This window comes from Arachis ipaensis, chromosome B1 (assembly GCF_059453495.1).
Source record: "Arachis ipaensis isolate K30076 ecotype BB chromosome B1, ASM5945349v1, whole genome shotgun sequence".
NCBI lineage: Eukaryota > Viridiplantae > Streptophyta > Magnoliopsida > Fabales > Fabaceae > Arachis > Arachis ipaensis.
In genome coordinates this window covers 36,722,446-36,734,166 of record NC_142436.1, presented here as the reverse complement: position 1 = coordinate 36,734,166, position 11,721 = coordinate 36,722,446, and the positions used below count along the sequence as shown (strand labels likewise).

Below are 11,721 nucleotides of genomic sequence, written 5' to 3'. Positions count from 1 at the left end.
TGCACGTAGTGTATTCATTTAATGAAATGAATAACGATTAACTTAAAAAAAAAGAAAGAAAGAATGTATTCCGGGATTATTTAAAAAGAATAATAATAAAAAAGGAAGTTGGAAAAAAAAAGTTACCTAGGACCCCTGTCGGCGGATACAATAATGAAATTTTAACGAAAGAGGGATGGAATGTGTAGTCTTAAATGAAATGATCAAGTCCAACTGTCAAAGGTCCTCTTCTGTTCCCCTTTTTCACCTTGTCGCTCTCCAATCTTTCCTACGCTCTCAAATACACACCTTGCTGCTCCACACTCACCTCTCTCTCTCTCTCTCTCTCTCTCTCTCTTTTAGATCAGTGGAGAGATCTATCTATTAAGGTGAAGGGGAAAGAAAGGTTAGCAACTTGAACCTTTGTCTCTTCGTTTTGGGATCACACATGCATTTTCTTTGAACGCTCTCTTTATTTATTTGTCTGCATGAAAGCTTAATTGCTAACATTGTTTCTCTCTGTTTCTAATTGGTATTCCAATTACGTTACTGCTGAAGGATCCCGATTTATTTGCCTACCTTCTTGTATTCTTCGCAGTTCCACTTCACTTTTCCACTCTCAACTTCCATTATTTTTTGTTTTTAAAATGTAAAGCTAAGTTTCTTTCGATACTTTTTAAGTGGGTTTAATTGCAGATCTTTAGTTGATCCAGGAAAAAAAAAAGATTAGATAGATTAGGGTGTTTGTTGGAATGTAATTCGAAAAATCATAGTGTTAGAAAAATGAAAAGCAATTACCATTAGATCCACTTGTGTTCTGTATGAAGGTGAAACAGCTTAAAGGGTTGATGTAACTGAAAGGTATTTAAGCTTATTTCCCTTTCTTTTGCATTATATTGGGGAATATGAGGTATTACCATGCCACACCCACACTGCTATTTTATATATTTTCTAAATCAAGTTTAAACTAGTCAAACTGTCCCAAATAGGTGGAGACAGAAAATACAGTTAGTAGAGTAGTTATTGGTTCAGGAGCTCCATAATGCTGTCAGTTTCAATTTCAGCAGGAATGTACTTCGGTACTCTCCTTTTTCTTTTAATAAATAAAAATTAAGATTTAAATGCTTTATGCTTAGATATGTGTTAGTCTAATTTTGGAAGTTTGCTTGATTTCTGATGGTCTACTGTAACTTGCCACTTATTGATTTCCGTGTGAATTGGTATAGGTTTTGAGAGAATACTGGCTGCCAAATAATGGCGAATAAGAATAATGCACCTGGCCAACGAGGGCGAAGGCCGTTGTCAATATTTGCTGTTCTCGCCCTTTGCTGTTTCTTTTATCTTTTGGGAGCATGGCAAAGGAGCGGGTCAGGAAAGGGGGATAACCTTGCCTTGAAAGTGAATAACCTGATGTCAGACTGCAACATTATGCCTGAGTTGAGTTTTGAATCTCATCACAATGATGTAGAAATTATTGAACCGGCTGAACCGAAAGCTAAAAAGATCAAGGCATGTGATGTTAAATATACTGATTACACACCTTGCCAAGAGCAAGACCGAGCAATGACATTCCCAAGAGAAAATATGATATATAGGGAAAGGCATTGTCCCCCTGAAGATGAAAAACTGCGTTGCCTCATTCCGGCCCCTAATGGTTACACGACTCCTTTTCCTTGGCCTAAGAGCCGGGATTATGCCTACTATGCCAATGTTCCTTACAAGAGCTTGACAGTGGAGAAGGCTGTTCAAAACTGGGTGCAATTTCAGGGAAATGTGTTTAAATTTCCTGGCGGAGGGACCATGTTCCCTCAAGGAGCAGATGCATATATTGATGAACTTGCATCAGTTATTCCAATTAAAGATGGTTCTATCAGAACAGCACTGGACACTGGCTGTGGAGTAAGTTTTGATGTCTAAAAATCCCTGCTCATATGAAAATTTACTTTTAAATATATGGCTAAGCATGCTGATTTACTCAGTTTCGTTCTGCTTTAGCTGATAACTTTTGTAATAACATCTACTTATTTACATGCTAACACATTTAGAAGATAAACATTATGTTTGTCCATGTCCATGTTTCTTTACTATTGAATTGAATATCATACAGCATAAAAGATATCCTGTCTAAGGATTTCAAATTGGACGCGGAATGCTGAGCTACAGGACCATCTCTTCTTTTCCTGTTAGGTCATAAGTGTTTTCTAATGGTTCTCAGGTAGCTTTTGCTCCGTCATACCTACTGGTCCCTTGAGAATCCTATCGTATCTCTTGAAAATTGATTCAGTTGGCTACTGTTTGGTTTGCGAATTAATGTTGACCTCCTACGTTCAATGCTTTTTTGTCTATTACAATATTGCAGATTGGATTTCTCGTGTTTTGTGTGTATTTTGAGGTTGCCTAGAATGAATTGTCATTTCTTTGTTACTTATGGAGCAGTTTACTTATTCTCAGTTTAAGATACCTTCAAATTGAGTCATAATTTTCCATACCAATATAAAGTATGAACAATTATGCAGGTTGCTAGCTGGGGAGCCTACATGTTAAAGAGGAATGTGCTCACTATGTCCTTTGCCCCAAAGGACAACCATGAAGCACAAGTTCAGTTTGCACTAGAACGAGGAGTTCCAGCTGTTATTGGTGTTCTTGGTACCATCCATCTTCCATACCCTGCAAGAGCTTTTGACATGGCTCAGTGTTCTCGATGTCTAATACCATGGACTTCAAATGGTTAGTGCTGAATTTCATTGTCAATAAGAATGATAAGAGTTATAACTATTATCAGCCTTCTCTTATATATATTATATTATGATACACACACCTGAAATTCCAAAAAAAAAAAGTGCAAGTACTACAAGATTTGAATTATTGAATACCGTTTTGGCTAATATGAGTCATTGCAATTTCTTGCCAAAAGGTTATGAAGCAGAATGCCTTATTGACAAATAAATCATTTACTTCTGTAAGTTCTTAGAATCTTACCCCAGCTGTTATCACCAAAAGTCTAGAATTTTAAATTACTAAGATCTTCATCTTATTTGAACATTGAAATCCCTAAAATATTATGTTAATAAGGTTGCATTTACATATAGATTTGAAACATTAGATTAAGAATTGTATGCCATCCAGCAGTCAGAAGGGGAAGTTTAGGAAAGAAAAGTGGCTATAAATCTGAATGAAACATTATTTTAGGCATTAAGTTTTTAACTCTGCACCCGTTAAATGAATACAGCGGGCATGTATCTAATGGAAGTTGATCGAGTCCTGAGGCCTGGTGGATACTGGGTTTTATCTGGGCCTCCAATTAATTGGAAAACATACTATCAGACATGGAAGCGGTCTAAGGAGGATGTCAAGGCAGAGCAGAGAAATATTGAGGAGTTAGCTGAAAGTCTTTGCTGGGAAAAGAAGTATGAAAAGGGTGATATTGCTATCTGGAGGAAAAAGATAAATGCTAAATCCTGCCTAAGAAAGTCTCCCAACTTATGTGATTCAGATAATGCTGATGATGTTTGGTATGTCCTGTTTATCTTCATGTACTTCATTCGGATATGCAATATACTTATAATCTTCAAATATAGTTTAAGTAATTTTGATGATTGAACAGAATTTCACTTGTTTATCTAGTTCTATTTATTGTTATGATATATTATGATCTATGTTTTCAGAAATAATTTCACTGCAAACTCTATAATATCAAATGTCCCATGAGATGATCTAGGCTTAATTTAGATTGAGAACATACCTGCATTGTTGGGTATTAAATATTATGGTTTTGTTAATGAATCTCCTTAGGGCAATCTTTAAGAAGTCAAAAGTGGAAATTTTTTGAAGATTTTGATGCATTCAATGCATTAGAAACTTCAAAGATTTTAAATTTCTATAAAAATCCTTCTGTTTATTGATCTTTAAAGAGAACCCTTAGAAGTTAGGACACTCATTAACAAACACCTTCATTGGATAACTTAGTAAAATTGATTTCCACACAAGAGAGAAATAATTTGCAAGTTATTTTCAGAGAGCCTGAGTACATAAGCCAAAGTATTAGCTTGATTGTTGAAATTAGCCAGAGTAATTTCAATATTAATTTGCAATTGTATTGTGTAGGATTTAGTTTCTCTATGCTTTTAAATTGTTGATATTATATAGATGTTTATTAATGTGTAGACATATTAGATCTGTTGTTTACATTCTGATTATTTTTCATTTGGATGGGGTTGATGTGTTTATGTATAGGTACAGAAAAATGGAGGGCTGTCAGACCCCTTTCCCTGAGGTATCCAGCAAAAGTGAAGTTGCTGGAGGTGAATTGAAGAAGTTTCCTGCTAGGCTTTATGCTGTCCCTCCTCGAATAGCTAAGGGCATTGTTCCCGATGTTACAGCTGAATCTTATGAAGAGGACAACAAATTATGGAAAAAGCATGTTAATGCTTACAAAAGAATGAACAAGTTGATTGGCACTACCAGATATCGAAATGTGATGGACATGAATGCAGAGCTTGGAGGATTTGCAGCTGCACTTGAATCACCAAAATCCTGGGTTATGAATGTTGTGCCCACGAGTGCTAAGAACACCTTAGGTGTTATTTACGAGAGAGGTCTGATTGGCATTTACCATGACTGGTAAGTTTCTAAGAGTTCTCTTAATACTCCTACAAGTATTCTTATTTCATGTGAATTTTTCCATGCAAGTTGTCTTCCCTATACTTCAAAAATTATTTATCTCGACATTTCATGGTGGGTTTTTGTATGATTATTCATTTGACCACTGCAAGGCAAAATGGGCTTCAAATTAGCATATTGTTCTTCTTCTCCATATTCTGGAGCCACTTGAAAATAGATATTGGTACTGTTACTTCAAATAATGGTATGTCGCTGTATTGTATTTCATATGACGGCTACAGATAATTGAACATGCTATGAATTTTGCTAATCAGTTTATTGGTTGAAGCAAGTTATGCACTATGACTATGCATTATTTAATGTCAGTTTTCTTCTTTCTTCAGGTGTGAAGGCTTTTCTACATACCCCAGGACATATGATCTCATTCATGCAAATGGTTTATTTAGCATGTACCAGGACTCGTAAGTTTCTTCCTCCTCTTCCATGTGCATAATCATAGTATGTGGATTCTAAGATTATATCTCATTGAAAGTAGAAACAAGCTCTGATTCGATTTTCTTGGCATATAATGCAAACTCAAGTCCCTTTTCTAGATGTTACATATAATACTTTTTTTCTTCTTTTGGGATCTTGCAACAGTAATTCAATGCAGTAGTTTCTCAAAAATTGAGGATTTCTAAATTGTTGGTAAAATGTTTAGATTGTGCACTTGTTAAATACGTTTCACCATACTTCCCGGATATACCTATCACAAGGCACTGTCAAATGCCATCTGCGCTGTCCTCAAAGGGCCTTGTTGGTAGTTAGAGGATGCGCTTTAGGGGGTTGTTTGTGAGTTAGAATAATGGAGGGAAGGGGAGTAAAAATTCAAAATTTAGCACTAGTCTTCCTTTCCTCTTACCTTTCCCTCGAAAATTCCAACTCACAAACCCACTCTTAGGACCTGTTAAGTTTGTGTTTTCATTGTTTTCTATTTTAGGATTTTGTAAAAAAAAAAATGAAACTAGAAAACAAGATTTTATTGCTTTTAGTTATTTTTTTCTTCATAAAATGCCGAAAATAGAAAACGAATTCTCAAACCAAACAGGCCTTAGGATCTTAAATTGCATCACTCATTTTAGGTGAGCCCAAATTCCATTATTTGAAATGCATAACAATTCACAAGGCCTAGTCCATGTGAAAAAGCTAAATAGGCTCCTCCTGTTAATTGCCAATTTGCCATGAGCTAAAACATTTATCACGGACCAACCTATTTCAAGCTTCAGGCCTTTGCAGGAGGCCCAATATATGGTTTTAAATCTTTAAAAGCATAATTTGGACACCAAAAAAAAAAAAATCTTTAAAAGCATAATTTGGACATATTTTACTTTTAGTTTGGGATTCGTTAGTCCTTTGAACATGTTAACCTTGTTTTATAAATCATAATAATCCCATTAAGTTGATGACAAACCTTAATAGTCCTTTAGTGTTTAGGGTTTAGGGTTATCCTTATCTCTACTTTTTACTTTTAAATGTTGATGAGTTGTTTGAACAGGTGCAACCTGGAAGACATCCTTATTGAAATGGACCGAATCCTAAGACCCGAAGGAGTCGTCATCATCAGAGACGAAGTCGATGTCCTGAACAAGGTCAAGAAAATTGTTGGGGGGATGAGATGGGAAGCCAAAATGGTGGATCATGAGGATGGCCCTCTTGTGCCTGAGAAGATATTGGTTGCTGTTAAAGAATACTGGGTTGCCAGCAGCAATAACAGCACCTCCAGTGAGGAATAAAACCATTGCATTGTTTTGGGGTATGAAAGTGAAACTTGTCTCTCAGGTCTCAGCATGCAGCAACCATCAAGGTTTCAGAGCCATTAAGGAATGGTGCAAAAAGAAAAGGGTAAAAAAAAAAAGAGGAAAAAAAAAATAGAAATTGTTATAGTGCAAAGTAAAAGCAAAAGATTGGTTATGTAAGCTTATTCTACGCCTGCCTTATACAAGTGTAGATAAAATAGGTCTTAACTAGTCTTATTAAGTTTATTTAGATATAGATTAGCACAAGTTCGGCTACCAAGATAATTTAATCTAAAGATATTCTGTTGAATAATAATGGTGAAGGAATATTGAAGCATTGAAATCCCACTATTCGTTTTTCGGTTTTAAGAGTGTGTTTGTAGAGTTAAATCTCAATTTGGCCCATAAAATTTCGTTCGATGCTCAAAATGATCCCCATAATTTAGTTGGTCCCAATTAGAATCCCCAAATTTATTATCGTGGCTCTGGCTTGTCCCTGCGATTATTTTCGTCACTGGAATGCTGATCTGATGCAATTGCATGACACGGTAGACACTACTTAAACGACAGCGTATTGGTTTTGTGCCCAAACCCTTCGGAAAATGCGTCGTTTCAGTTTTTTGTGGGTTAAAACTCTCTTTCTTTTCACTACGACGATCATAAGTTGCAAAACATCAACAAAACCCTTACACTACGTGGTTTCCAAAGGGTTTGAACGCGAAACCAATGCACCATCGTTTAAGTAGTGTCCACCAATCATGCAATTGTGTCAGATCAGTATTCCGGTGACGGAAATGATCGCAAGGGCAAGCCAGAACCACGATTACAAATTTGAGGGTTCTAATTGGGGCCAACGAAATTATGGGGATCATTTTGAGCATCGGACTAAATTTCAGGGTCAAATTGAGATTTAACTCGTGTTTGTGGGTTGAGATATTAAAGGGAAAAAAAAAGAAAGGCAAAGGAGAGGCTTGAAGGTTAAAAATTTAAAATAGATTTCTCCCTATTTTTCACTCGTTCTTTTTCTTTTACTTTTTAAGTTTAAAAAAAAAATCTTTGTTCTAAAATATCATCAACTTGTGAACATGCATATCCGTTTGAAAATTCCATGGTTTTGAGCTGGACCAAACTAATTAGTTCAATCAGATTAAACTGAAAATTGATCACCAAATTGGTCTGATCATGGCAAAAAAAAATGGTTGTGACTGAATCAACCAAAAATAAAAAATATTTGTCAAAAAAGTTAATAAACCAGTTAAATTGATATGATTTTTTTTTGCAGTTATTTGATTAGAAAGTTTTTTTTTATTGAAAAAATATATTTTATATATAAATATACTGTTTTAATATATCAAATTTAATTTCGGTTAAATTTTAATTATAACTTTAAATTTTTAAACTTCTAATTTCATCAATGATTTGATTTTTAGAACCTTTAATCATCAATTCAGCAATTAGTTTGATTTTCACTATGATGCACGGACACGAGACACGACACGATACGAGACACGCCGACACGCAAATTTTAAAATTTTATAAGACACGGGGATACACATACATATAAAATATAAATTATTTTTTAGATAAATCGTAATGATATTTTGATATTTTATTGATATTAAAATATAAATAAATTTTTATAATTATTTTTAATATCTTATTTTAATTATATCAAATATTTAAAATATTTTTTGTTTTAATAAATAATAATATATACTATATCTAAATTTATTTCAAGAATATATGTTAAGAATAAGACTAGACACGCTGACACGTGATAGTATTTAGGTGTGTCCAAGCTTGTCCGGAGAATAATTTTTTACTTTTTATTAAGATACAGTTGGACACAGCTGACACGCGTGTCGGACGAATGTCAGTGAGTGTCGTGTCCGTCCGTGCTTTATAGGATTTTCATAACCTTCGAAACATTATCATTATCTTATTCTATGTGCTCAAAATTTTACTACAAGCAGCAGATTAGGAATGTAGGTTTAAGCTAAGCATAGGGATTAGGTATCTAGGTGCTGACAACACAAGGTCTAGTTGTGGTGCATTTGAAAGTTGACATAATTTCATGCCTAGTCAAGGTCACATTATGTATTTTTATGGTTAGGGAAGTGACTTCATTGCGTTCATGGTTTAGCAACTTATATTACAATACCAAACATGCATTAGTGCTTTGATTTTAATTGTGTACCTATTTAATATAAAACAAATTATAGTTACTCCCCATATCCTCCTCCGTTCCTAATATGTTTATTTCGGTCAGCAACTGAAGAGTACCAATTACCTCAAGAATTCTACCCTCTAGCTAGGCCTATCTACTAACTTAAATTTGTTACCTTGGAACAAGAAAACTTTGTTTTACTAGGTGGGATGAAATAAAAAATTGTACGTGAACACTAAAATTTAGTCATCGAATTATTTATTATATATTTAATTATTTTTATATAAATATATATATTATTTAATTTATTTTTAAAATATATTTTATGTTTTAAAATATATTTTATATACAATATAAAGTTTTATATACGAAAAAAGAGACAATTTTATTATGGTGTTTTATTAAATTCAGTTCATTAAAATATATAAATTCCATGACAATTTTAATTTTTATTATTTTATTATTTTTATTTTATTTTTATTTATTATTTTATTTTTATTCGTTATCTTATTTATATTTGTTTTTATTTTTTATAGACAATGTTATATATATATATTTAACTTTATTTTTATAATTTTTTTCTCGTTCTATCATAGTTTTATTATATTTGAAATTAGTTCATCGTCTCAATCGAATTCAAGATAATTAGTATCGGTCAATTCAACTGAATATATGATGATGTGGTACATATATATAGTAATTATAAACTCAACATTCTTCTTTAAATGCGAATTATATGGTTCCCAGTTGCCACGTTTATAAATTTTCCCTTTGGAGTAATTAATAAGACTCTGTAAAGCATGATCCTTTTTTCTCCGAATATATCTGAAGTTACGTGGAATATGTTAAAGTAATCCAACAAGAGATTAATATTATTGAAAGTTAAACTAATAACGAAGCCCGTCTAGCTCAGTAGGTAGAGCGCAAGGCTCTTAACCTTGTGGTCGTGGGTTCGAGCCCCACGGTGGGCGTAAATATTTTAGTTAATTATGAACAAAACTGTTCGAGCCCTATTTTAGTTATTATGAACAAAACCTACCACAAAAGGTTAAAGTTTATTATAGTTAAAACATATGGATTATGTGCATTATTTTAGTTAATTATGAACAAAACCGTTCGAGCCCTATTTTAGTTATTATGAACAAAACCTACCACAAAAGGTTAAAGTTTATTATAGTTAAAACATATGGATTATGTGCATCATATCACAATGCAACTTACCTTAATCTCTTTCTGCGGTCCTTACTAAATGCTAATGGGATGCCTCATCCCCACCAACATATTATTATCATCCACACCATTTTTGCTTTCTACAAAATTCGTTTCGTTTTCATGAATAATGCCTCTTTAAGTGCATCTAAGGGTTCTTGTCACAACCCCAGAATAATGGAAGAATATATATGAATAATAGTTATCATGGCAACTGGAACATATACTCTATCTATCAATACCCACAAAATTTCTTAGCCAATTCAGATACATTTTACTATATTATGTGAACAAGCTAGATAGGATTTCTAACCTAAATTGCATATGTAAGAAAATTCCGTTTTAATTCTAACCTAAAAATAAGATTATATTCCCCTCTAGTGCAAAAAATAATACATTATAAAAATCTAATCATCTATAGGGTAGCGTTTGTTTTGAGGTACTGAGACAGAGACTGAGAGACTGAAACTCAGTATCGTATTTGTTAGTTCAGAGACTGGTACTAAAATTTCTGTCTCTGTCTCTAAAATTTCAGCATTTCAGTACCTCCAAAAAGTAAGGACACATGGGACTGAAATTTTTAGAGATGGAGATTGAAACTTTAATAACATTTTATACCTAAAATACTTTCATTTCAATTAATTAATTCCAATTTTTATCCTTTGTACAAATTAAATTAGAGTTTCATTCTTGTTTCAATTCCTGTCTCCCATTTTGCACCAAACAGAATACTGAGATTTATTTCAATATCTGTCTCTTAGTCTCTGTCTCTCAGTCTCAGTCTTTCCGTCTCTATCTCTCCACCAAACGCTACCTAGTAGTATCAACAAAAATATTTGATTTAACTATCGACTAAATTAAAGGTCTTATTAATTGCATAAAAATTGAATACATTAAAGTCTTATTAAAATATTTGTATGTGTAGGATCTAGGTTGTTGGCAATAGTAAATGTTGGAAAAAGCATTAAGACCATTTTCGATTCCTTGATTTTTGTTATGGACCTGGTTCTTGAGTCCCATGCCAGAATGGTCTCTAACCCGGTTATTCGAGATTTGACGATCCAAATTGGCTCTATAATTTCTAACCAACATTCGAATTCAAATACTTCCCTTATCTTAGCCAGATAAGATAAGATGAAATAACTACTACCAGCTATATAAAGGGGAGTCAGAGGCCCCTCGATACGTCACTCATTCTACACACCTTATACCTCTCAAATCCATTCTGACTTAAGCGTCAGAGTGTCTTTGCAGGTACCAACCCCATTACTCCAGTCAGATAATTCGGTGACCGCCTCGACTCGCAAGTTCCCGATCCATCTCATAACCCATACCAAAGACATCTAGTACATTGGCGCTGTCTGTGAGGACTACTAAGTTGTAGCGGCATGACGGAGAACCTCGAGGAGCAATCCTCAAGCCACCATCACAACTCAAACCCGCAAAGCCCATCACTCGACCTTCGGGATAGCCTTCCCCCCACCCACGGGAGGATTACCAGCACCGTGCACCGCTTACCGACCCCGGACCGGCAGCAACCAAAAAAGGCAATCGGCCGCCCACTGAAGCCCGAGCGCCCGACGACCTAGGAGAAAAAACAATCCAAATAATCAAAGAGCTTTGTCTTAGAATGGAAAACCTCGAGGGTCAAGTTACTTTCAAGGAGTGATACCATCCCGAACACGCAAGCCAAGCAACCTCCAGGACCCGATCGCACCGTGATACCAGGAACAATAGGTCACCTGAATGACGACACAACAAGCGACACGAGCACAATGTTTCCAGAGACTCGGAACACCAGCGCGACGAGGACGACCGAACGCACTGCCGAGAGGCCAAGCAAGCACGAAGCGATCATGTGAATGGGAGCCACCCCATTCACAGAGAAAATTCTGAGATCCAAACTCTCGAAGGGCTTCGACAAGTCCACTAATATGAAATATAATGGGACCAAAGATCTCGAGGAACACC

At 34.7% G+C, this 11,721-nt stretch overlaps 1 protein-coding gene and 1 non-coding gene across 3 annotated transcripts; both read left to right on the top strand.

The window, feature by feature from the left end:
• Positions 1–356: 356 nt before the first annotated feature.
• LOC107628718 (putative methyltransferase PMT14) lies at positions 357–6,722 on the top strand. Of its 2 annotated transcripts, none has more exons than XM_016331299.3 (7): positions 357–385; positions 1,206–1,878; positions 2,496–2,706; positions 3,209–3,491; positions 4,213–4,599; positions 4,983–5,060; positions 6,134–6,722. In XM_016331299.3, the coding sequence occupies exons 2-7, from the start codon at positions 1,234–1,236 to the stop codon at positions 6,369–6,371; spliced, it is 1,842 nt and encodes a 613-aa protein (XP_016186785.1). In that variant the 5' UTR covers positions 357–385; positions 1,206–1,233; the 3' UTR covers positions 6,372–6,722. The 2 variants fall into 2 exon arrangements, with proteins under 2 accessions (XP_016186785.1, XP_088357475.1); XM_088501349.1 differs by lacking the exon at positions 357–385 and adding an exon at positions 710–840.
• Positions 6,723–9,439: 2,717 nt separating this feature from the next.
• TRNAK-CUU (transfer RNA lysine (anticodon CUU)) lies at positions 9,440–9,512 on the top strand. Its single transcript has one exon. It is a non-coding gene; the product is annotated as a tRNA-Lys (tRNA).
• Positions 9,513–11,721: the final 2,209 nt, after the last annotated feature.